At 39.7% G+C, this 27,985-nt stretch overlaps 1 protein-coding gene across 1 annotated transcript; it reads right to left on the reverse strand.

The window, feature by feature from the left end:
* Positions 1-225: 225 nt before the first annotated feature.
* On the reverse strand, positions 226-27,935 carry HSF5 (heat shock transcription factor 5). Its single transcript, XM_054847641.1, has 6 exons — positions 27,395-27,935; positions 24,585-24,953; positions 16,391-16,488; positions 11,653-12,174; positions 6,812-6,974; positions 226-2,413 (listed from the first exon to the last, which is right to left on the reverse strand). Exons 1-6 carry the CDS (start codon positions 27,933-27,935, stop codon positions 2,346-2,348), a joined length of 1,761 nt encoding a protein of 586 aa, XP_054703616.1. The 3' UTR covers positions 226-2,345.
* Positions 27,936-27,985: the final 50 nt, after the last annotated feature.

Here is a 27,985-nt window from a genome sequence, read left to right on the forward strand (position 1 = left end):
CACAGAAATTATTAAATTATGCAAACAAAGAATTGGTCCAAACGAAGAATTGGTCCACTTCTTTTTTAAACTTATTTGTTGATAAAAGTGTCAGCAAGAACTACTGAAAAGTGAAGCATTTTTTTCCACTATGATACTCTATCATTTGTAATTTAAAACACAGAAAAATAAGCGCAACACCCATTTAACTTCAAAAGTTTAATTTATTACAGATTGCTGCAACAATGCTGCCTAAGCAGCGGTATAAAAGAACATCCTCAAGGTAAACAAATCCCACCCTGTTCCCATTAACAACAATATAGTTAAAAACATCCTGTTATAGAAGTTACTTATTATTTACCGACTAAACTACATCCACGTTAAGGTGCTAAAATGCTAGAAATTCTATCTAGAGACTTGTGAGGCCTTGTACAATACTATACTAATTTCCTAAAGTAGCGAGTGCCCTTTCTCCTGCGCTCACAGTATGTCGGTGAGTTGGTTAAGAACAGAGTTTACACGCATGTGTATTCAGAAAGTGCTGTACTGCAGGAGATCCAGCTCCATAACCTTTTAAAATTAGCATATTAAAAAATTTTAATACTAAGATTTCATCATTTGTCTTTAGAATCATAAAGCATTATGACTCCCCTAAGTTAGGCTCCCCTAACTTAAATCTCTGAAAGTATCAAATCTTTTGGTGGTAACCAGGAGCAAGAAAGGTAAGCTAAGAAGTTCCCTTTGTGTTTTATTTCACCTAAAGAAGCAGCAGCTCTAGTTTGCTAAGGCTGAATTCCCAAGATCTCCATCTCCTTACACCTTGGAACCAGGATGGCTAGACCGATGCCCTCAAGCCCTGCTCCTACCAACGGCACAAACTACCACAGGACGTATGGACCGTCCACTACTTCCATGCACGTCGTCCAGCGGTCTCAAGCCACATCAGCTGGGCAGCACAAAATCAAGCTCTGGTGACAAAGCTGCAGCAATGTCATCAAACATCTTTTCCTTTTAACTACCTGAACTCTCTCATTCATTTAGAAATGCTTTCCATGTTGTTTCATTTGAGGAGCAGGACTTGAATGCAAGCACCTAGCCTAACAGATAATAAAGAGTAACAAATCCGAGGACAGTCAGTATGGTAACGCTGCCGCTCACCCTACCTAAAAGCATCCTCAGATTGCCTGTGTCTAGTTTGGGCTGCTGGTGAATAACTAAAGGTTCCACCTCGGTTCATCCTACAGCTCAGGGTTCACTTAGGGCATCCTGACCACAGCTGGAAGCTACACAGAGCTCTGGAGGGTGTAACTGAGGTGGTCCTGGTAAATTCTCTCTGCTCCTTTCTTGTGCGCTTTGCTCAGGGCTGGCTCTAATTAATTATAACAGAAGTATCAACATGCATGAAACAATTAAATTTATGTTTTACGTGCTCTTCTACATGTATTCAACATAAATATAGAACATGCCCCCTTTATCCTTATACAAATACAAATGCATAGCTATTAAAAACTTAAGATCTACTATCAATATAAATACAACCATATTTAAAAAGTTAAAAATATCATTTAAAGAGCTATTTAAAACAAAGCACTAAAACTACAAATAACTTATTATTATAGCTACTGTTAGAAAAAGACAATTATTAAAACAGAAGAATTCCCCATTAATGTAAAAGATCAGCAGCTGTCCTATGTAATGGATACCCACCAGAAAAGATACATTTGCTGCTGAAACAGAGCGTTGGTTTAGGAAGGAAGAGCAGTTCCTGGTTAATGACTTAGAAAATTAGCTCATCTTTCCTATAGCTCCTCTCCTGAAATCCTTGACCCATTCAGCCCCAGAATCTTGTGACTTTCCTATGCTTTTGTTTCGTACACAATTCCCAGTGAAGGGCCACAGTATGACTTCAAGCAAAGACAGTGAGAGCACCAAACACTATCTATGCCGAGGATACTGTAGCTTCCAACAATGTTAAATAAAAAGCTTCTAAATACAGCACTAAAAACAATTGGCTTCCCAGTAAGAAAGTTTTGAAAAAGGTTTTAAGGCTTCCTGTTTACAAAAAGTTCAGACTTTCCATATCTAAAGAATACAAACAGCTAAGTAATTACTTCGTATTAAATACTCTGACCACTAGATACTTTATAACTTAACAGATAGAAAGTATAAAGGCAGAAGTGTTAAAAATGGAGTGACTAATAACCTACAAAGTTAAAATGAGAGCAAAAAAAGAGAGGTTTTTTTTTTAAAAAACACAGCTGAAATGATCCGAAGTGCCCGTTGTGTGCGAAGCACTGCCGCTGGAGTCCGACAAGGGAACCCAGCTGGCAGCTGCTGCACATTTTCACATACTTGTCACTCACTTCTCACTCTCTTGTTTCTTCCTCGGGACGGTACCCCCGCTTGCAAGCTGTATCTACCAGCAGATGGAGATCTAGGAAGAAAAGGGAATACTGAGTAAATATCAGTCCTTGTATATGTTTCACTTGGCAGCGTGTGTAGCAATTGTACTTCTATCAGGTGCTATAAAATATGGCCTGAAAGGCAGACTGTAACTTGAGAATTTGAGGCCTACTCTTTAAAGAATAGGAATTACTCTAATTTTGCAAAACTGTGAATACAAACCAACAACAAAACTAACTATAAGAAAAGTGCTCTCGTTCTTCCCAATATATTACTATTTATATGTGCACTCACTACCATGGATACCAACTGCCAAATGTTAATTACTATAAAACCCTGGCAGGACCCACAGAAATGTCCATTCAGCTTGTGACATATACCTTCATCTATTCACAACTGCCTCAAAGTACACCATAGCTGGTGCCAAGATCCTAGAGAAAACTTGCGGCATCACGGATGGGACAAACAAGAGACTCCTCTTTTGAAAATTACCTTGATCCATGGCAAAATGGAAATACTTCCACTGTATGGCCAAATCTTGCACATCAAGTACCCCCATACAGTCCCAACAGCACTGCCACTGCGAATGTCACCCACGTGAACTTTAATCTCTGAACAGACACGTTCATATCTTAGGAAAAGTACTCCAGCCCTTGTTCTTTTTCTGTACTACAAAGTTCCTGCCCAACAGGCACCAGTTCTGCACTTCCTGAGATTTGCCTCCTGCCAAAGCAGGCTCTGCTGGGAACAAATCTTGAAAACACAGAAGGCTGGAGAAATAAGGGGGCTAGTAACAGTGCGACTCAGAATTATGTCAAGCTTGGAGACAGCGTCTAACATCCACTCATCCGAAATAGCAGACTGCCAGGACAGGTAGTTTGAAAGTCCTTCACTGCATATATAATGAAGTAAAGGTAATGGCAACTGAGCTGGAGCAAGAAGCTGCAGTTCAAACTCCTGACAGCAGCTTCACTCTGGGCTTCAGACAGGAGATGCTGAAGACCTCAGGGCCAGGCCTGTCCCCACATTAGCTCTGCATACTTTGTAGGAGAGAGATCTCACTGTGACCTATTAGGAACACTAATGAACTAAATGAAATTATTTTTGTCTGGAAGATGTAGGAAACAGTTCAAGTGAACACATCATAGTACGGGAGACCTTGCCTGAATGAAGATTCGCCCTTTGCAATTGCACCTATGAATCTATTTAGCTTGCAGTGAATGAGAGGGAATGCACTGTGACACAACTGTAGTGGCATGGGAACGGGTGGTAAATGTCTAGGGCACCTTGCAGCATGATAATGATGGACTCGTATGAGTCAGTAGCATCTCAGAATTATGTCTGTGTTCCTGCAGCAAAAAAAAAAATTAGAGGAAGTTGCCAGATTATTTGAAGGACTAAACGACTCACAAAAAATAGATGACCAGTCACTGAGAAAGAAAGCTTTTTCCTTAATGTATCAGTATCAGCTGAAACGCTTAAATCCAGAAGTAACAAATTCCACCTGGTCCACTCTGAGAACCCTATTGCCAGAAAGAAGGGCTGCAAACAAAAATTTCTCCAATCAGAATCTGGACTTTCTTACATGCTCTTTTAGAAGAGGAGGCAAAAACCACAGATTCTAGATCCAGTACAGCTATATTCACTAGCAGAGTGTACCTGTGGAGTACAATGCACAGGAGATGGGGAAGGATACATGAAGAATTTACAGAGATCATTACAGAGATCATTCGTGAAGTCCTAAAGAACTCCTCTTGCAAGTGTGGATGCTGCCAACATAAGCAGACAGATTTATTCCAGAAATCCCATTTTATAGATGAGGTCAACTAGAAAGTAGCAGAGCAGAGAGTAGCATCAGCAGCACCTTCAAACTATGTCCTAAGAGTGAGCCTGGGACTGAAAAAAGCAGTCCCTGAAAGGTGAGCTATCCCTCACAGCTCAGTGTGATAAACACGCCCGGAACTAGAAAGCCATACCCACTATCTCTCAAGAAAAAGACTGGGAAGGGAACAGATAACACAGCCTATGCTCATTTGCAATGATGTATCTTAGTGCTGAATTAAGTTCTGCACCCTCTGTTGCAGCCTCTGACTCCCAGGAGGACTCACAAATAGTTCTTCTCCTGCTGCTACCAAAGAAAATGGGGTCCCTCTGCCAAATTGTCAGGTACAAAGACAATTACAGCATGAGGAGTAAAGGTATGGTTAAAATAAATACTTGCATTCAAAACAAACAAGGAGGAGGGTATGTTAATGACATTAACTTACAAAAAATACAGTGGATGCTAAATGTTTGCATGGCTTTGAAAAGTGACTAGAAAAATTAATTGAAGAAAAGTTTACCGAGGCCTTTTCTACTTAATAGTAGAAAAAATGCCAAAGATGCTGTTGGAGACAGGACAATGGACTAGAGGGACCCTTCACCTTGGCCATGTGGTTGGCAGGATGTCCTTAAAACTGCTAAACTAGAATTTAACTGAGAAAGTTGGTTAAGTATATTGTTTTGCATTTGAAGAAAACAGATAACCTATTTCACTGATTTACGGTGCTGCAGAGATGGGCTGGCAGCTGTGGAGAGAAATCCTGGGGACTGCATTTTAGTAAGACAACAAGCTGTCTCTCTTGCTACAGGATAGCTGCAAAAAGGCAAAGAAATCTGGTCTAGTTCCTCAAAAGACAGTAACACCTTCCTGACAAGGGAGGGTCTTATTCTTGGCTCATTTGTACAGATTATCACCTTGGTTTTGGCCCAGAGCTGCTCCAGGTCACAGAAATGACTTTTCCTTCCACCTTCATCACAGTGGCCTTTGGTACCACGTTATGTTGGCTCTCGCTGTGTGATATCTAGAACTTGGTGTCACCACAAAGAGAAGTGAATTGTGTCAGCAGCCTACTCAAATAGATGGAACCAACAGCAGGGCACGTATCAAAGTGCAGGCACAGAAAACTCACAAATGAGTGCCCAAAGGAAAAGAGGAAGATGGACAGGACTCAATCACTTTCAGAGGGTAAGTTGTGAAGAAACACCTGGAAATTTTCATGATGCAATATTTTAGCACAGAAAGATTAAGGAAGAAGTTGTTTCCAAAGGAAAGGAGATACTGACAGAAACCCATGTAGTCAGAGCAACAGAAGTCAGCTTATATTTAAACCTGTCTGCTTCAGGCTTACAGCTGAAATGCAGGAGATGGGCTGTGCAGCTTCAAGGCTCGTATCATGTGCCCAGTTTATTTTGGGCCAACTTGAGCCTGATCGTGTTTGGCCCAGGTGTGCTGTCTGCCTCTACCCTTTACACGTATGCCAAGCCTAAGAGGTACAACAGCGGAAACGTAGACCTGGATGACTATCACATTTCCCAGAGAGTAGACTCTACGCTAATTGTTACTAATTAACATTAGTCTAACAGTGTTTCATCTCTGTGGAACAATCCCATGGAAATGCTTTCCAAAATGTTCCTATACATAACTTTACAACTGGCATATTAAGCAAATGTTTTGCTTTAGATATGAAAAGTTTGCTAATTATCCATGATACCAGGAAATAATTGAACAAGAAATCTCAATTCTGTGTTTTAAACAAAAGCCTCTCTTCTTTCAAGAAGGCATCCAACCTTTCTTCTCAGCTTCCTGACAAGAAGACTTTATTCCTTACTTAAATGTTTGAAACTGATGGGCGTTATGAGCTGAATTATTAACTAGCATCATTATCTGGAATCTAGAAACTACCCTTTGAAGTGAGCAACAGCTCTTCAAACTCTACAATCAGCTCTTTGATGAACAGCTGTGAGGGAAATAGCTTCTTAAGAGACTTGGAGGCTGCACCAACTTTTCCTCTAGAACGGATCCAAAATACTCTTTGTGTCCTCTTACGCCTCTCTAATCTGTGGACATTCAGGTTTTCCCTTGGGTTACTAGATTTCTCAATTGTTTGGCCTCAGATGTCCGGCTGCTTGTTTTTCGCATGTATTTCAGCATACATATCAGCAGACCGGTACAAAATTTATTTAGCGATCTGAGACAAAAAGTTTGGACTTCTACACTAACTTCATCAGTTTGGTGTTTTTTTCCCTGTTACTTCAATAATCATCTCATTGCACCGTCACCCTCGAGCAAACATATCTATGGACTTCATCTCAATATTGTGACATCCAGATTTCTGTCACAACTCCCAGAACTTCAGGTTTTATTTACTGATATAATTTATACCCTTTTCCACATAAGAGTAATTAGCATAAGCATATCTATATAAGTGTGTTGGTAAGCACACTAAGAGGTTGTATAAGTGTAGTATTTTAACTGGAGGCACAATCAAGTACTTACACTGCAGACATTAACTAAACTATTCTGATCTCCCCTTTCTGTAGCAGTTCATTTCAAAGTAGCTGTCTCAGTAATCTCTTAAAAAAAAATAAATGTAGAATCTCTTCTTACCAGGGGACTTGTCGTTGTGTGAACTGTGTCTTCTTTTCCTGCATCTAGGTTTTACAGATGAATCCATCTCTTCTACAGATTTGTTCACAGGCTCAGTTCCTGAAGTGAATTGTCTCTCTTCTATCTCTGACATACTGAATTCATATTTAACACTAGTATTGTCCTTAAAAAAAAAAAAAAAAAAAAAAAAAAAAACCCATAAAAACCAAAGATCACTCAATATTTTCTTGTAATCATTTTAGGGAGAAAATAATAACTATTCTTCCCCACTCCAAAAGGATATCTACCAAGTTGTGAACACTGCCTAGATGGTTTACATAATAGGTGTTTTAACTCAGAATTAAAGTTGCCAAACTGAAATGCAACCTCTTACAAAATATCATACTAAGCAAAACATGAAATCAGAAAACTATAATATATAAAGTTAGGGTACATGTCCTCACAGTCTGAGCTTTGTTATCATACTAGCTAGAAGAAATAAGCTAGAAGAAATCCAGGTGCACTCATAGTTACCAGCACATGTATTAGTAATGACAGATCTAGCTCAAACAACTTGACAGAGCTGTGTGATGCAAAACTACGCATGCAAGCTGCACATTTCTGGTTGGAAATCTCACCCTACCCCACCCAATTGTTAAAGACATTAAATTATAACGTGTTGCTTGCTTTTTGGAGCCCTCTGCTGCTGCTCCATATGTATTTTGCAGGCAACCATTTACTGAATGGGTATATTTCCATGATCATGTGGCAAAAATCTGTAGATTTGAAAAAAAAAAAAAAAAGCAATAACCAAGTTATGTTTCTATTCCACTGAGGAAGTAAAGGCCTAACGTTAAGCACTTCGAGTTTACCTTTAGAAAAGTGTTCTTACTATTGCTTCTTCTAAATACTCATCTCTTGTGCAAATATCCTATCAATCAATATCCTAAAGATGAATGATTGTTCAGAGCCTGCAACATTTCTTTCTATTAAGGAAAAAAAGCTTTTGAAAACTGGTATGTGTGAGTTTGCAGAAGATAAAAGGTCATCACACTTGGTAATAAGATATTAGTCATTCCAAAAATCACACTCTCCACCTTGTGCCTGTTGTCACTCAATGTTAAATACATAAAAGGCAATGTGTATGCATATTAATAGAAATACATACACATTCTTTGTCAAAGTTGTATAATCATATTCAAAAAGGAAGGCCTGTGCAAATACAGTAACTGAATACCCCAGGGAGAGCTATTTCCCCCAACGTGCCTCCTGCACTTGCTAGATAGCCACCTTACTGGAGCATTTGTTCTTTGAAATGTGCTGTCTGTGTGCATTGCATTAGTATTGTTAACAAGTGGAACCATGTGGCCAGCAATGCCTTTTGTCTAACACCTGAACCACAACTCCTTCCTTGGCACAAAAACCAAGAGAAGGAAGGAGGACTGTAGTTCACTGCCTTCACCAGCTAGAATCCAAATTTCCTGAGTGATGATCTAAACCTCTCCATTCCTGGTGACATTTACATAATAGTAAGTTCTAGAAAAATGAGTAAGCAGCCTTAACCAACTAGTGAGAGAAGGGAAGATTTCTCAATCAAGCATCCTCATTTGCATACTCCACAGGACAACTGTTCCAGAAACAATTCTACAAATTTCATTATTAATAAAAAAAAAAGAGAGAAAAATAGATACACTATGAACTGAAGAGCAATATCAGACAGGATGTAGATATGCATTGTTTGATAAACAAAAAACAAATGCATATTGGGATAACCATTATTAAGAAATTATTACTATCCTACATGCTGACTAGGAGTTCTTCTACAAAGGACGTGGGGATGCTGCAGTGCCCCATAACGCCAACGACACCCTGGGCTGCGCAGGGACGCACAGGGCCAGCAAACTGGGGGAATTTCATTTCCCCCTCACTGGTGAACCTGTACTTGCAAAGCCATGTCTAATTTTAAGCCATAGTTGTGTGTGTGGAAACTGAAGAGCGATGATAGTGCACAGTACCCCTTTCAGATTCCTTTTTATCACTGTGTTTATAGGATCTTACACACCAACTCTTCAGTAATCTAATATAAAAAAGGCAATAATAAGATTTTCGTCCTAATAGGATCAGCCTATCCATACAAATCTGATTCTCAAGTTATCTCATTTTTTTGTTTGTTTTTCTGGCCATGGATTTACCACATCTGTGGAGAGACTCTCCACTCAGGCCTAGTACTGCTGCAATTTCAGAGTCCCAAATGTTGTTTGGCAGAGAATCAAAGCAAGCTACCAAAGCTGACGGATGTGAAAGTTTTGCCTTTTCAATTTAATTATTGAAAAATGCCGAATCCGCTGCATCTCACTGGTTACGTGACTTACAAGATTGCAACCAGACTATACGTATACCCAGCTGGAACCATGATGACAAGCTAAGATACTCAAATTAACAATTCACATGAATGGAGTTTGCTGGATTAACCTTCACCAAAGAAAGCAAGAGTTTCAACCTTCAGATAGGTATACTGCCAAGGAGAATAAACAAAAGAGGAGGCAAATTCCTCTTGATCAAGCATTACAGAAATGTTGTATTTCCACTTTAAGAAGAAAATAAAATATTTCTTATGAATAGGAGTGGAAGAAAATATGCCCATTAAAGGCCAAAACCTGTAAAAGTCTAGGACTGGAATACACTGAGGCTTAGAGGACAATGCTGGATCTGAACTAACTGTACTAACTTTTTTCATGTAAAGAATTTCTCTTTAATTTGCTATCTTTTAGGAAATCAGGAAAGCAGAATAAAACAGGTTTCTACTAAATTGTTAGTTCTATGAGGAGGACAGTTGAAGGCTCAGTAGCTGTCACAAGAACAAGTAAATGCTAGGAAATACTGTGAAAGAAATAGAGAACAAACCAGCAAACACCTTTGTGCCACTGTAAAAAGGGAGAGTTTTCCCACAACTTCAATGCCCTCTTCATTTCAAAAAAGGATGTAGAAGAAATGGAAAGAGTTGAGAACAAACCCAAAGCTAATCAGAGGTGCGGAGCAGCTGCTGTGCGGAGGAAACTACAGCAGGGCTGTATGGTTGGGGAAAAAGTCGACTGAGGAGGCTGTGATAAGAGATCTGTAAAATCCCAAGTGACATGCAGGAAGTGGCAGGGGTGACAGCTGAATGTCTCTTCTGAGACAGCAACCAGGGAGCATCACATGAAGCTCGTAACAGCCATGCTCAAAAGGAACAAAAGAAAGCTCTGCGTGCAATAGATGGTGAGCAAAGTATCTATTTGGTCAAAGGATACTGAATGCTAAAATTGCCATGGCTTCAAGGGCTGACTTCAGTCCATGGAAGAGAAACCTAAGATTAAGTATATGGTATCATTCCAACTTCTTCAGCGGAAAGTAGTTGGAAAATTTAAGGAGGAATGCCCTGTTCTATTTCCATGCCTTGTTCTTGCTCTTCCCTGAGTATCAGATTACAGCTATTGTCCTGAGACTTGACACTGGGCAAGATGGACCTTTGACCTGATCCAGCAGAGCTGTTTTGATGTTCTTGTATTAACACTGGAGGAATTTGCTCCTTCTGGGCTGCCACACGGAGGAATAAAACTGTCTTCTGTGCACAGCCACTACTCTGTCACAAGCCTGCTCTGAATTACGTGGCACTGACAGCTACTGAAAGCCTCAGGTGGCTTCCAGATTCAGGGATAAGGAAGACAGCAAACTACATAGACGCCTGATGGGAATACAAGGGAGTTTGGACCACAACCTCCAAAGGCCTTCAACAATGGATACATATACTGCTAAAAATGCATTTCAAAAGTTGTCAAAACTGACAATGTTTAAAGTGCAGTCAACACTTAAGATAATGAGTGGACCGCATTAAGGAGTGCTGCCAACTCTGCAGGCAGTAGCACAAGGACGTGCTCTTCTCTACACAGTACTGAGCAGAACAGTCTAGTCTAGGCTTGAGTTTTGCAGAGGCTTGATCAGAATATACCTCTCTTTCTATAAAGATACCCAAGAGGAAGATCACTAAGAACAATCAAGTTTGCACCAGCTGAGGATTTCCAAGCTATAAACTTTACTGAACGCATCAAGATACTAATAGCACAACAGAACAGTAGCTTCAACACATAGACAAAAATGAAATTTTGAGTGCCTACATGCAAGGTAGGTCTCATGCAGCAGGAACAGATGCAGTCAATCTCTTGCTTTTACTTTGTTTCCAAAACAAAAAAAGTAGAGCATGCATTTGCTGCCTTAACAGAGTAACATCTAGAATGCCCCTCATCGCACACGAGACTTACAGTTTCGTATAGAGGGAAGATCAGGCACTGGTAAACTGAAGTACAATTACAACTTGTCAGACACCACAAAGTATAAACAAATGAGGATGCTTTATACTATTGAAATGTCAATAAATTATACTTTCCAAAGAAAACTGAAACTCAGTAACTGTTTATCAAGAACAATCTAACCATTTATCTACATTTTAAAAAAAAGCTTTGCCTTCAGTGGCAATTCTCAAAATAGTCTTTTTTATTTAAGATTAAAGATAGCATGTTATAACTTTAAAAAGTTTCCACTTCATCACCACGAATACACTCTGTATTTTTCCCATGCAAATGAGCACCCTAACTTGGCCAACCCCTCTTATGGTCATTAACGTGGGATACTTTTTCATTCCCTCTTCTTTTTTAATTCTTGCCTTACCAAGCAAACCCTTCACTGTCCCTTAAAGCCTTAATTAAAAAAGCATTTAGTTCTTAGGCAGGGAAGAGTATTGAAAAGCTATCAGTCCAGACCCTACCATTACCACTGAATATAGTTATCTCAAAAAAGATGGGTTTTTATCTCCCTTTACCCCTTACCTGCTCTGGAATGAATGGTCCTTCCAGAACAAACATTACAGAGGGTTGAGTTGGGCAGTGATGTGGTTGTTCTTGCAGTTTTTCACACGCTTCCTGTGTGGTCATAGATTCTTGCACTATTTCAGCAGCAGCACTTTCTACAGGCACAGTGGTATGGGTAGCACAAAGAAATTCAGCAGGCTGTGATGCAGAACAAATTATTGCTTGATCTGCTTCCACCAGAAATGATGTGTCTGAAGCTACAGGAGTAAGAGATTCTAGCTGGCTTTCCTCCGTCGAAGGTGTATCACTATTCTCACTATTAACCTGCAGTGGCTGACTTCCGTTAGACTGAGGGGTTGAACACTGGCTCTCCACAGGTTCCACTTTCACCAGTTCAACTTTGGGTGACAAATGCATCTCATCAACAATCTGAAACGCAGCTTCAAGATTTAAATCTGGCTTCCTGTTTTCATCAGATGTATTACAAGGCCAGTTAGGGGACAGAAATTCAGCTGCATAAGGTGACTGCATTGGAGGACTCTGGAAGAGACAAAATAGAGTGAACTTTTATAACAAAACATTACAGTGACAGGATGTGTATTGGTTCTGTGAGGCTTTGGAAGTGAACCTGAACAATCAACTGAAGCATTTGTTTATCCAAAAGCTTGAAAGATTGTCTGTTATTTTCAGTTAAAACACCAGGTTTAATTAAAAAAACCAAGGCTACTACTTTGTCCTGGTTTTCATTAACCTCCTTACTCTTGACATGCTTCCTTTCTTCTGTTCACTGTCTATCCTGGAGAGAAGGGAAGGTTACTTATCAGTAGCTGTGTACTCCTTCAGATGCATTGTCTGCATACCCTTGCACCCAAGCATTCAAACGAGAGACTTCTAGTCTTAGTAGGACCCTTCGCACGCCACATACGTGATAGAAAATAATAGAGCAAATCTCCCTGCCTTCAGCTCTTCTAAAACTCAAGCATTCCTGTAGTGTATAAAAACAGCACAAACCACAAGATTTTTAAGCAAGAGAAAAAGGTATGTATGCTGTAAATGTGCATATGGACAACACGACTTGAGGAACTCAGTTACTTACCAATAACGTCTTTTTCCTCTTCAAGTGATTGTCTATATACGCATCCACACAAGGGGTGATTCCCAGGGATGCTCCAGTACCAAATTGAATGGGAGTTTGGATACCTATGAAAACAAGTAACTGTAGAACTGCCCTGTCGCAGCCTCACATCTGGACACTCCTGTCACGACACAGAGTCCCACAAATGCACAACTCGAAGTCTACACAAATGTGTATAAAAGCCCTATAGATCTTCAGGTCAGAAACACTTCTGGGAGAACCTGTAGAGGCTGCCTTTGCCATCTGAAAGATACTGAAATATTTCACTGCAATGACATCACAAGACGACAGGACATAGTCAGCAATCCAATGATAATTTTTTTAGTAGAACTAATACAAATCAAAGAATGTTTAAAGCAGAAAGAAGACAATGAAGAGTTTTTCAAAAGCAGCAAGTCCTACCCAAGTGAAATGATATATGACATTTTAACAGCCAGTGTCTGTACTGCTATTTCTTCTGGTGATGATTCAGAGTTAAAGGACACTGGAAGGGTAATTTCTTCTGACAAATACAAGCCATATAATGATGTTGAACAGAAACTCAGGTATATTTAAAATACAATCTTATTTTAGAAGAGATCTAGTATGAAGGATTAGTCCTTAGTCCTTGATTATCCTCGGACCTTCAAGCTGAGGTAATGGTTAATAAAAAGCTACTTCCATAGATGAATAAATTAAGAAAACAGGAAGCCACAGAATCACCTACTAGGAAAGCCATATCAGATCAAATGCCAGTGAAGGACTTGGTCTCTCAGCAGCATGAATACCAGAAGTCCCTGAAGGAAATACCACAAAGAGATGAGATCCCTTCCTCTGGGTGTAGGAAGTCAAGTCCTGTTGTGGATTCATGTAGATGTGCCAGTCTGCAGATAGCCATAAACCATGGCAGGTTGGGGGAAAGGGAGGGGAAGATAAAACCTGGAATTTGAGAAACGTAGGTTAAGCAAAGTCTTTTCATTAAAGGCAAGCCACCTTTATATTTTTATGATATAGGTTTAAACATAGGCTCTTTCATTTAATATTTTTTCAGTTGTATTTTTTTAAATATTAACAAGGTGTTCCGCTTTTGTTGAATTGCTTGTTTACTGTCTTAAGTAGCCAGGATTTTAAGTAAGATCTGGATTACCAAGTCAACTGTCCAGGGATGAGATCATCCCTGTGAAAAACAAACAAACAAACCAACCAACCCACATTGCAACTTCTTCTGCCTCTTCTTAGGGGACCTCAGCTTGAATCGTTTGTAACACATATCATCTTCTTGGATGCACTACAGGATCTCATATGCCTTTCCAATAGGAGAAAGCACCCACACAAAGATACAACTTAAATCCTTTCAGTTTATGTAGAGAAGATGTGACAGACAAGGATGGGAGGGTGGCAGCAATGAAACAATGAAAAGTGAGAAAAGATGGAGAAGTCAGGATTCAAAAGACTAATAGTTTGCCGGTCATTTAAACTCAAGAGGAAAAATGGTCTAATTTAGCAAAAGTGGTGAAAGGGAAGATGGGCATTTCACTTCTAAGATTAGCACAGCGTATGCAAGAAGTAAAGCACAACCACACCTTTTCAGGGACTGCTAGGACTAAAACAATATGGCTTGAGTGCTTGGGCAATCATTCAAAAGTAGTTCGGATTCAATTTCATTTTGAAATAACATGGCTGATTATCTTATTACAAATAAAAGCAAACTCCTTAGGACTGCTTTTAAAGTCAGGACAGTTTTTCTTCTTTTTTCTCCCACATACATTTCTTCCATTTCCAGTTACCTCTTACCAGTTCCACAAGGAAATACTGTCAGCTTAATAACAATGCTAATAGCTACAATCAAATAGCCAGGCTGCTAGTTTAAAAAAAAAAAAAATCACTAAAATCCAGTACGTAGCCTCAGTTCACACCTATGATAAAGCAGCAGGGAAACACTGCGTGAATGGTTGTGAGTTGCCAGAACTACTGTTGCAGAAGACAGCAGGAGCTTTCTCTCACAAGACTGATTCCTATCCAAGGATACTGATTCATCACACTGATCTACACCCCACTTCAGGAGAACCCAACTGGAGTATGAAGCTGTACCTGAGCTCCCCATTTGTAACTAATTGTGATGAGAGCGTAATACAAATCTCTGAAACTTTGATTTCAGAGACCTGACGAGAGATATACTCTAATCAGCCACTATGTCTGTGTAGAACCATCTATATCCCCTTGCTCTTCCATGCAGTAATTCTCTGCAGCTTCTTCGGGAGAGGAGACATTTTTCTGGAGGCAGACATTTACTTACTGGCCTTGTTGATCCATTCTGTATGACATTTGCGTAATCCTGCTCAGAAACAGCCAGTTACTGACCTGGTAGGACAGATTTATGCCACTGCTTGCCTCTGAGCGGCTCACACAGAGCTTTACTTTCCAGCAGCCTCTGCCCAGATGCACCAGCAGCTTTTGACTGGGAGTTCCCTGATAGAGTTGCATTATCAAAACCACCACTAGTAAGTGGCCTAAATCTCTTTAGACTCCACACACTGCCCATGGACTTGCTTCTCCAAACAACTGATTTTTACTAGACCCTTTGGACAGTGTCTTTATATTATCTTTCAATCTAGCCACACCACCACCCTTGACAACTCCTTTGGAATGATTTGCTATCCCAAACATTGATCTCAGCCTTTGGAGATAAGTTATTTGATGGTGACTTCCATCACTCAGACCAATCCTCATGTCCTGGATGAAAAAGCAGCTCATGATGAAAGTGAGATGACAAAGATGCACTGTGTGAAAAATAAATACTGGAGTACCAATGGCATGACTGTGGCTGTTGGCTATTTATATCCTTACACCAACATGTTATCCTGGCCATAACCTGGCCATCTTGGATAAGCTTATATTAAAAAAAAATCATGAATAAAAGACAAAGGTTGATATTTGCAAGACAGAAAACTGGATGATCAAGCTTGGGTAGGTCAACCCTTTTTCAACACACATAAGCATAACTTGCTTTGCTTGTACCTCTGTGAGGAAAAAAAAAGTATATGCATTACACTGTAATAGAAAAGTAAGCCCTTGATATTTGACAAGCCAGGCCTTCCAAATAAGGTGCAGTTTCCACCAGAATTATATAAAGCATGTACATTAAATACTGTAGTTATCTTTAATAAGACATCTCTGAGGTGGGGCCAATTCCAAAAGTCACCTTAGTTTTTCTCATTCATCAAATGAAACTCAGGACTGCAGAAAGCTGTCGGGGACAAAAAAAGTGGAGCTGTTTCCCAGTATTTTAATAATATTAAAGAATCTCTTTTTGTCCAGGCAGGGGCATTCTTAAAACATAAACGTGGACTCATTAACTAAAATGAATTCTGGTGAAGTCAAGCAAAAAATTTATACAGAAAAAACCACTCCACTGATGAAGACACCCACTATGCTGCTCCCCTGAAACCTAACTTGAATTACAAAACTACCTGACTGATGTTCAGTGATTCTTTGAAATAGATATGTGTAAACCACATTATTGTCGCTTCCTCAAGCAGATGAATTTTCCAATTTATATCCTTCACTCCAGAAATCCATAAACCTACAGTTCATTCATATGGTCTCCTCTGCTTTCACCCAGTTTCAGTATGCTACACTCACCTGGAAAAAGCTGCAGTGGGTGTATGTCGAAGCTGCAGGACTAGCAGAGCCGGTCATAGGATCTATGTGGGCAGGTGGTGAACAACACTGCGGTGCAGCTGCAAGAATTCAAACACAGTTATCACACTTCCAGAATTTGTGTTTGGTATGCAGAGTTCTATTGCTTGCTTTAATTAAACATTTCAATATTCACACAGTAAGCTGAATTCCAGAAATGTATTATTACCTCCCAAGTGATTTTAAGACTGATTTCTTCATCTTAAAAATATTTATTCTAATATATGTGTACATATATTAAAAATATATTTACTGTAAAATTGATGTGCACACATAGAAACTTCATAATCAGAGTCTTTTGTATCTTGATATCACCTTTTTGATTTGGCTGCTTGACTTTCTCATCACAACATACCACAGAAAGTGGATTCACACAGGAAGAGTCTAGATGTTTATACACACACACACTCTGAAATTAAACAGTGATTTTATTCTAAAAAGCAACTTTGTCAATGAGGTAGTATTCCGCAGGTATTATTTTTTGGTGATACACAGAGATAATTTAAAAGTGAAGGCATTATTTGCAGGACAGATAATCTTTAAAATCTGCAATCATTCTGAGAGAGAGAGAAATCCTCAATGAAATCAAATTTAGTCCAATGTTTGTAATCAGTAAATGTAATAAGTATAACTTGAGATGGCAAACAGATCAGATGAATTTATTTGCAATGCTTGACACTTACATTGGATTTCACATGAGACAGTTGTTGTGATATCCAATACGGGTTTTTAATACCTATACCCATGGCCCTGTTTAATATGGTGTTGCTGAATTGTTGTGCAGTTTGGAGCAACAAACACGGGAGCTAAGCAACACAGAAAGAGCTAGTGGGCATCCTTCTAAAGAAGCACGAGATATGTGTATGACTCATGTGACTTCAAAAGCTAATTCTAGGTAACTTTATGATGAAATCTGGACATCTTTCAGAAGAACCTTCTATGACCTCTGAACATATTACAATTCTGGATATTGCATAAAACCTAAACAATATCTGGGTTTCACTCAACTGAAACTCCAAAGTATGTTTACAAACCCAAGAAAACCACCAAAGAAAACTTTTGAAGGGCTATTGTAAAAACAATGCAAGAGAACAATGACAAAGGAGAAATTTCTGGTAACCTGCTAGAGTGATTCTAAGGAAAATCAAACACATATTACAAAGAACCTGTTTTCTAAGAAAAGAAAAGGAAAGACCTGAAGGGAAAAAGTGCTTGTGAAATAGCAGGTAAATGCAAAACATTAAGTCCAGATCACATGCTATAAAAAGCTACAAGTAAAATACAAATGACAGCATTCTTATAGTAAGTAGAGCTTTTAGCAAAAGCAGCTTGTTAATCAAACAAATTTTTATGTTTGTAAATCAAAGTGAGGAGAACAAAAATAAGTGTAGAAGTCCAGACTGATCACTGATTCTAAATGGTTCTGAAATGCAGAATGTTGCATAAAAAGAATGGTTTGCTCTCACAAGATCTTTTCTTTTGCCAGCTCATAGGCTATGGCAGTGACCGATCTAATAGCAAGAACAACTGCATCTGTGGAAATACCATGGGAGACACAGACATAGTCTTAATGGTAGTCAGTTAAGCAGCAAATCCACCGTAAGACGGAGGCCAATTTTAGATCAGTACCACTTATCACCCATCGTCACAAAAGGAGAGTCATCATATACCCAAACAGCTTTTTAAACAACACTGAAGAAAGCATCTACTGATGGGCAGTGTTATCAAAGGCGAAGGTGTTGATTCATTTATAATACTTCACGTCTTCCAATTGAATCAAGATTCACCAAACGTACCTGCTTCACTCACATGCTTTTGTCCTACCCTGTTAATTGGAGAGAAGAAATTTCTAAGCTCTTTTGTCCAAGGTATAGTTAATCTAGTCATACCCAGAAGAATTTACTAGCTAAAGCACATTCTGTCACCAGCTGTTATGAAATAACTGACAGTGAACACGGATCTCATTTGAATACTAAGGACACAAGGATGAATGGCATCTTACAGAATAAATGAATATTTACTGAATAAATGAAGAAAAAGATACAGCCTCTTGCATCAAACAAGATGGATCAGCCTCAAAATAGATTCAGTTTCTGCCAAAAGAGAGACGTACTTCTGCCCATACAAGCTATGGATGAAAAATTTCACACACATGCTTTAGGACACAATATGCAGAATATGAACACTGATTTATGGAAATGGAACTGCTGTCAGCAGGGCTATAGCCAACCCCAGAGAACAAGCAGAGATCAATGAAGAGCACAGTTCACAGAACAAGGAAAGGACTGAACACTCTGCATCACAAATATTCTTGCACAGAAGTCAAATGACCATATTTTAAACATACTGAAAATATCTTTGGATATCCAAAGGGGTTGCAAAGAAATCAGGGAAAGAAATCAATAAATTTAAAGGAAGTTATTTAGAAGTATGTTAACAAAAAATTATGAGCAAATACAAGTCATAAATCTGACAGTTCAATAAGAAAAATCAGAAGGCAATATAATAGAATAGAGAATTAGTTGACACTAGATAAGCTATAATGGGGAGGATTCAACAAGACTTCTTTTTGTTTAAGAGAAGTCACCCTTCATTGCCCTCTTGAAAGGCCTCCAGTAGGTAAACAGACATGATCTGATCTTGCTGATATGATATTTAGATTTCACAAAAGCTTTTAACAAAGTGATCATCAGAAACTCTTACAAAAAGTGAGCAACAGCAGCATGAAATGGAAGGCTGTACATTTAAAACATAATCTGTTTTAAAGATACAACACAGAAGACAAGAGTGATGTCACCTGCTGAGGTCCCCAAGGACCTGCACTGGAACTCATGCTGCTCATCATTTTAATACAGTACTTTAAAAATGGAGTGAGTGAGCAGTGAGGTGATGCTTGCTGATAATACCAGGTTATTCATGTCGGAAAAGATCAGTCAGCTATGAAGATGTGAAAAAAAACCCCACTGCCTTATGAGTTTTCCAAAGTCACCACTCACCAGACAAAGCTCTGCACTTAGGAAAAATAAACTAATTTCACACAGAAAATGATGGGCTCTTAGTTGTCAATCAATCATCAGGAACTAGATCTTGGTATTCTAGTAGATAGTTTCAGGAAGATGTTGGCTTGACACTCAGCAGCTGTCAAAAAGACCTCCAAAGTCATAAATGAAACAATCAGATTGTTAGGAAATAATAGAAAAAGGGAACTGAGAATGAAATAGAATGATATTACACCACAGTGTAAATTCATGATTCACTCATACCTTGATCACTGTGTATATTTTTGGACTCCACATTTCAACAAGAAAATAACAGAACAGGTTACAGGGAAGGCAACATGGATGATGTACAGAACGCTTCCCTGAAGGAACAGCTAAGTGTGGCAGGATTCCCCATTCTACAGAAAATGCAACTGAAGGAGCCAAGATAGAAATATTTAAAATTATGAATGGTGCAGTGAGAGGGATACGGATATAGACACGTTCACACAAAAACCAAATGGAGATTTAATGAATACGTGGTAGGGTCAAAAGAGACAAGAAAAGGTGGCTCTCTGCACAAAATGCAATTAGCTGTGAAACGAAGGCCTCATCAGAGATGTTGTGTGTGCCACAAGCCTATGTTGGTTGGGAGAAACAGACCAGCTCCTGGAAGGGAAATCCACCAAGGGCTATAAAATACAACTCGCGTTACGGTTTATCAATTCCCTGAGACCACACTGTTGGGAGTATTTTGGAAAAGCATCAGTCCATGCTTGCTCTGCTCCTGCACTCCTCCCTGGGCGTTACTGCAGGAGGAAATGATGAGCTATATGGACATCTGGTCTGATCCAGGCTAGTATTCTTATCTCCACAGCAGAGAACTATTCACTAGAGAATTATTGAGGTGCTCACTAAATCCTGTATTCTCAACACTAGAAAAACTGGATGAATTGTGTAAAAATAAGCACATGAAATTTAGCTGGAGGGATGACAATATTAACATCACATTTTTATATACATCTCCCTCCTCTTGAGACAATATTGTTTTGCAGGCTCTCAATGTTTCAATAGAGAAGAACAAATCAATCATGATCTTTGCTGAAGACACAAAGGCTACAGCTCTAACAGTAAACCAAAGGCATCCACATCCAGTCTCTGGCACGGAATTTTTTAATCCTATTAAAATCCCTTACTCTTCCAAGTCAAAACTGCCACATCCAGTCTGTTGGGAACGGTCCCAAGCCCACGTCAACCACTGAACTAAGCACAGCACTTTTGGGGGAGAGTGCTAACCAGGCTAACAATCTAATGATTGAGCTGATCAAGACACCCAGGCACTTTTCCTGGCAAAGTTTAATACAGTGGCATAGATACAGACAGATATGCTTGAGCTCAGCCATGGTTTTAGCAAAGATATATCTTGCCAAATATATCTGGAAGTTAGAACCTAAATATAAATAAAATCTAAGAACATCAAAAAAGCTCCATGCTTACAGTTCGATGTGTATATGTTTGTACTGCATGTTTTTCACAGGTTCCAACACTACACACAAACTCAAGAAAGCTGAAAGCCCAAAAATAAATGCAAACCCAAGATGATCAGCAGCAGATCTTTCCCAAGCTTGAACAACCACCATCATTTCTCCAAAGATCTGTTGGAAATCAAAGGAACACATGTACCATCTCTATGGATTCAAGATAGCAACAGACATTAATTAATGTGTTATCAGCTAAGCTGGGCCAAAGGGGATGAGACTGACACTCTCCAGCATCTTCCGTTCCACTCAAGCACGCACTACATGTGATATACCAAGGAAGAACCTTAAGACCATCTTTTCAGTGTGAACTTGCCACATCAAGTCCAAAAGTTATGCCTACGAGAAGCTAGTTACTCATCAGACAACTGGGTCAACAGTACTCAAAGCTGTGCAGGGAATTAGGGAATGCAGCTGTGCCTGTTTCTGCCAGATCAATGAACACATTGGAATGGGCCTGAATACAAAACTATACAAGCTCCGATCGTTTACCAACCAAAAGACTGACGAAAATGAGGATGATACCCGAGGTCTCTTGAATAAGGGAAAATGGGAAAGAGAACATTGTTTGAACTTATACGTTTAGGTGGGATTGAGTGCCTTACTCCTACACAGACTCAGATTTCTAGCAGTTGTCAACTCTCTGCACAGTCAATGAAGAAACAGGCTCATGAGAAAGAAATGAATTGTCTTCCAAAGGCATATGTCTAAGAAAGCTGGAATGACTCAACCTCTGGGAGGTGCCTGTTTCTCTCTGCTGGATATATATGTAATCTAGATGACAAGCCCAGGCATATACAACTAACTATTATACATTCAGATGAATCTTTGGCAAGATGAATCCTACTACTAGTTTTACAAGTGCATTACTAATGCATCTAGTCTGCTTTTCTCAAGGGAAAATATGGTGCTATTTATGCTGTGTTAAAACAGGTATGTTTTCAGCTGCTTATTTATTTAAAGATTCCCCTTTTGACCAACATATATGGGTATTTTAAGCCTTATATACAAAGAAAATTATTTATCTTAACAGAGATCATTCAGACTACTCCTAAGCTACCACTCACCAGAAAGGTTATCATATGTAAATGAACCCTACAGCCACAGATGTATTCAAAAGGCACAACTGGACCTGCCATGTCAGATGACACCAATAACTAACATTTCTCACAGTCTCCTTGACTGATTTTTCATTATTAGGACGCACTCTGATAATAAAGCTTCACTACATTTCTTTGATGTGATCCTAGTACTATCAAAGGTTTTGCAGATAGTTGAAAGCAAACAGAACTAAATTCTTGCAATAATTATGATCTAATGCTAGCAGGAAAAAAGATCCAAATGAGCATCTTTTCGTTTAGTGCCCTTTCAATAAGAATTATAATGAAAAAACAGGGAAATCTTTTTGTCACTGCAGTTAATAAACAAGTTTGAATATACATAAAAAGAAATCTTTTGACAAAGTTCTACTTTGATTTAATTTAATGGGACTTCAAAAGTGAAATGAAAAGAGACAAGAATAAGATTGAACATATATTCTTTAGTTCCCTCACTTATGAAATATGTAGTTTAAGATTAACTATCACTTTCCAAATAAGCTAATGTTGCTTCTGTGCTCTCAAGATGAAGGAAAGCAGACTTTTTCATGTGGACGTATGAAGAAATAAGCTTTTGGCATTCTGTATGTTATAATATACAGAAGAAAGGATAGCGGAGAGATTAAGAGATACACAGGAACAGAACTAAAAACACTGAGACAGTCCTAAGTCACAGTGAAAATTAAAAGATTTATAATACTTTCTAGTGAAATGTCAAACTTACCTTCTCAGAAGTACTAATTAATTCATTGGAGATTTCAAAAGTCGCAGATTCCATAAGTTTCTCTATTTTAGTTTGAATTACACCTTAATTTTTGTCCTTACAAAATTTGGTATGCTTTCATCATGCTCTCCCCCCCACCTCCCGCCTGGAAGATTTTATCTATACGACATAGCCAATTTATTCTTTAAACTTTTATAACTCCAGTGAGAGAGACTAGCGTCATCCAGTTATAGAGATCTACATATTCATGTCTAAATCTACGCTAGTCTCCCTCAACTCCACTACAGTCGGTACTGCAAAACAGACACTTCCAGGACGTGAGTAATCTCACCCCAAGACAAATTACAAACCAAGCTATACAAATCATACCCTGGAGATGCCCATCTCCTTCCCTTGACTATAGATGAGGTCTGGGGGACTAGGTGAGATACAGACATCTAAAATTCAGTAAGATGAATTTCAGCATATGCTTTGTAACCACTAGAAACATGAAGTAGGGACCATCTCCCACCTTAAGCAGGTATTCTGGATTAGGTTTTGAGCAACCTCAACCTAGTGGAAGGTGTCCTGGCCCTTGGCAGGGGGGTTGGAACTAGATGATCTCTAAGGTCTCTTCCAATCCAACCCATTCTAGGATTCTCAGGACACTCTGCTTATTGGAGGAGACTTAAGAGTTTGCAGCTTGTAGTGCAGGCACTAGCCACCTCAGTAATCTCTGTTACACAGGGCAAGGAGCACCTGGCAAAAGTTGCCAGTCTCTTAAATGTCTAAGAGTGTCCACAAGAGATGGGTAGCTCCTCACAATCCTCAGAATCTTTCCTTGATAAAAAATGGTCTTATGGAAACTAGCGAATATTGTCTGAAACGTTCTCCGCAGAGGTCTCAGAAGACACGAACAAAAGATGTGAAGATTCTGCTCTGTACTTGGAGAAAGCAGCCACTACATGTAGGATTTCTAGACAGGGATATCTACCTTAGTGAAGGTGCAGCTGCCGAGGCAGGAAGGAAACAATAATAACTGAGCTTTAGTTTGTTGAAGGAAAGTCACTATGTTCTGAGTTTCAGAAGTTTTAGGAAAATTCAAAGAAAAAGTTATGACCACCCCCCAAAAAATAATCTATGGCATAATTTTTTCAATTCAAGGTAAGAGCAAGGAAAAGAACAATAATTTGCTTCAACTTCTCTTCTGAAGAATAAAAACATTTAAGTGAGACTGAAAATTTTAGCAGAAATACTTTAGACAAAAGTAAGTAGTTAAGACTTTTGTACTTTCTAGTCTTCAGTGCGTTAAAAAAAACCCACATAAAGAAGCTAAGCAAGAAAAAAAAATTAAGATATGAAAATAATATGAGCAGAATGAAATATTTTACACAATACTTTTGACTGATCTTTGACTTTTAAAACTTAACCTGGGAAAACACGAGACCAAGGACTAGTATACTACTTTTCAACAAGTTCTCCATGCTTTAATATCATCGTCCTAGTCTTGCTTAATTGAAAAAAGATATGAAAGTTAGCCTAACACTGACTAGTTGTGGACAAATGTTTTCCTCCTTGCCCTTTAACCTCAACAGAGAGGCTATCTGGAAAATCACCAGGGGACGCTCAAAATCTGGAAGAAGGACAGGAATATCAAACAGAAAATCTTTTTGCTTTAAAGGTCTCTCTTCCTTTTAGACTTTACATTTTCTATCTAATTCTCACTTGAGATATACGCATGTCAGAGCATTATAGAAAAATATTTAAAAGTATCACTTTTAAATATCTTTTTGAAAAGCAAGTGCAAAATTTTTTTCATACCTGTTGGATAATAGGCTTGTGAGTACGGCACTGAAGATGCGTAGCTGCTGTATTTTGGAAGGGAAGTGGCAATGGTTTGAGACCCTTGCTGAAGTGGCAGAGTGGCAGCAGGCAGGACTGTGTATGTGACCTCCGTTGGAAACCTCTGGAGTGATGGAAAGGTAACCTCTTTACTTGGAAAAACTGGGGAAGCCTCATGTCCTGGAAGCAACCCAAAAGAACCCTGCCATGTCCTGGAAGAGATTGGAGTCCGATCTAAACTGTTTGTGGTTAAAGTGCCATGGTTCTGGGATGAGGTTGACATGTAGGAGTAAGGATAGAAACCGTCTTGATGATAAGGTTGATGAAATTGTCCTACAGTCAGCAGTCCTGCAGTGGGTACAAAATAAAGTGAAACAAGTGTTAGGGAAAGGAGTTATCACAGGCAATGAAAGGCAACATGAGGAGCCCAGGCTCTACAACATTATTTGGGAAGACTACCTTTGCTCCAATATACTTAATCCAGAAACAGACTGTATTCTTACACCCAAACATACAGTAACTGTTGCAGTGCAACACACCATTGTCTATGTAGCATTCAATCTCCTTAAACTTGCAGTAACAAGTTATCAGTATTTAGAAACGTACTATAAATCAAAATGTATAGTAACTTACTAAACCAAAGTAATTTAGAAAGTACTGTGTATTAACTCAGACAATACTTTAAAAAAAAAAAACAAACCAGAAATCATAAAGCAAGACTTTACCAAACTCCAATGCTGACATCATAGAAAGCTAAGGGAAGGGCAAGGTCAAAATCCTCCAAGTGACTTTGAAAGTACTTTATGACAAATCATTTAATTTGTCAAGAAAAAAAATTCAAAGCCAACTTTTTTCCAGTCAGCTCAACTAGTTCAGTTTAGACTAAAATATCCCAAACTTTGCCATTTTGTTATTTCCTAGATATTCCATTTCTTCTTCTCTTAGTTTCCTCTCTTAGTCATTATTTCATGAAATGGTATTTGCTCTTATACCATGACAGCTCAATTTTTATTTAAATAAATACCACCTAGTCCTGAAAATTTAGTAAGAGTTAACGTATAGGACTGTTTACTTCCTGTTCAATGTTTTTACCATATACAAACAGAGAATAAACAGAAGGATGAGAATTCCTTTGTTTATATTTTACCTTGGATAGGGAAATTAAGATTATCTAGTTTTAACACATAAAGAAGGCACCACAGGCTGCCAAGTTACGAAGCACCAGTTGCTTTACAGGAATTGTTCCTGGATGTTTAACACAGAGTTATGTGTTGCGAGACATTTGGAACACACTGACACTTCGCAAACAAAAATATCTTTTATCTATCAAATTACCTCACATTTACAGCAAAGACATGCCTCTAAAGAGTCAGTACAGTGCGCACAGTAAATTGTCAGCCTGTCAGAACTTGACTGCATATAAAAATGATGTTTTCCTTGTTCTTTCTGTCTTTCTAGAAACAGAGACTCCTAAAGCAAAAGCTCTTTAAAACTGCACCCATAAAAACAGAGGCCAAAAATTAAAAGGCTGTATCTTTCTTAGGATTTACACTATCAATGGCCTGTGTTACATCAGTCAGACCAGATTTCATTGAAGAAGTCTGGCATGATTCATCTTAGTCTTAACAACACCAAATCTTTAATTTAAATGCTTCCTAGCCTCCGTATTGAAATCACTTCTTTCTCTTCTGAAATGTTTCATTTTGTTTTCTTGGTATTACAGGTGTAGTTACACACACCTAGAAACCACCACATGAATTAGATTACAATTCCTACTCTGAAACAGTAACCAAGAGTAAGTATCACAATATCCTACTCTGTTCTAACTGCGGGCTGAAGCTGCAGGAAGCAGACCCACTCTCAGCTTCTCCCCTTCTCCTGGTCGCACAGCCCTGCTACTTCTCCCGCACCGAGCCTTACAGCTCTCCACTCACGTGGTGCATCACCCGGGCCTGACAGCCAGCCATAAAAAGGCTGCTCAAGTCTTCTCCTCAGATCATTGTGCTGAACCAACACAGTTGCTCTATCGGCTGTAAGGAAGATGATGGTTCATGTGTGACCAAGGGAATGGGAAGTAGGACAGCTCTTCTGGTAGCAGCTTACAGTTTGGTCAGACTCAGAGCATTGCAAAACAAGATGTTCATATCTTTCTCACACAGCATCAACTACAATGCTCTCAAGTTTATATGGAGAGCTCAGACTTGTCTTGGAAAACTGATCCTTTCAAGAAGGGTTAGAAAGAAGTGAAACACGTTCTGGGGCTTTTTTAACAGTATTATTGTTTGTTTAGCTCTCGCCTACTCATTCAATCCTCTTTAAAAGCTATCTAGCTTGTAATTCTTTTTCAGCAGACAACTGTCAGAATCTTACTACCAGGTCTTTTCTCCTTTGCACAAAACTGACAGGATGCTCTAGTTGTCACTTCACGTGACCCGACGTTTCACACAGATTTAATGAGGGCTTATTAAGCATCCCTACTGATGGGCAAGGAGGAGTAACGTTCATCTGGTAGAGCTGTGCCAGCTCCAGAGAGATGGGGCAAGGGTGTTCTTAGTGTAGTCCACAAAAGGGGTTGTATTATAATCTACAGGCAGATTGAAACACATGAACCGCCTTACCCATGCTCACTGGCAGCAGATCTACCTGCATGAAGAACAACCGTTTTCCTGTGCTGGGTCAACTGAGCTCCCACCAGCAAGGACAGGTACCCTCCTCCCTTGGGGGAATCCCAATTGTCACCTAGCACTTCTCAAACTCACCGTGGCCCCGCATGGCCCACCCCACCTCACCTGGCCTGTTGGCTTCGCCGAGTGTTGGGGGCGGCAGCAGTGGGTTCCCGTGCAGCGATGTGCCGAGCAGCCGCTGGAAGCGGTTGGGCGGGCGGCTGGTCACCTCTAGGCCGGCTGCCAGCTTCGCCTTGTTGGCGCTCGTCAGGCGCTTCAGGTGGACGAGGAGGTCGGGGCGGTCGCGGCGAAAGTTGGGGCTGTGGAAGTGGTGCAGGGGCCCGGCGGACCCGCTGCCATCACCGCTGCTCGCCGGCCCCATCACCACCTTGCGGAAGCCGTAGAGGTTGAGCTGGCGGATGAAGCTGGTGAAGTTCCTGGTCTTGAAGAGGTCGGCGGCTCCTGCTGCCCCATCACCAGCTGGCCCGGCGGCCCCACCGGGTCCCGCTCCCAGCAGCTCAAACTCGAAGAGCGGCTGGTCGACGAGCAGCCCCTCGCCGCGGGCGTCCCAGCGGATGGAGCTGAAGCGCGGGCTGTTCACCAGCCGCCACAGCTTGGCCGGGAAGTTGTTGGGGTTGATGTTGAGGGGCAGCGACGGCTCCTCCATAGCGACGGGGCGCAGACGGACGCGGCGCAGACGGACGCGGCGTAGCCAGG

This window comes from Grus americana, chromosome 19 (genome assembly GCF_028858705.1).
Source record: "Grus americana isolate bGruAme1 chromosome 19, bGruAme1.mat, whole genome shotgun sequence".
Classification (NCBI taxonomy): Eukaryota; Metazoa; Chordata; class Aves; order Gruiformes; family Gruidae; genus Grus; species Grus americana.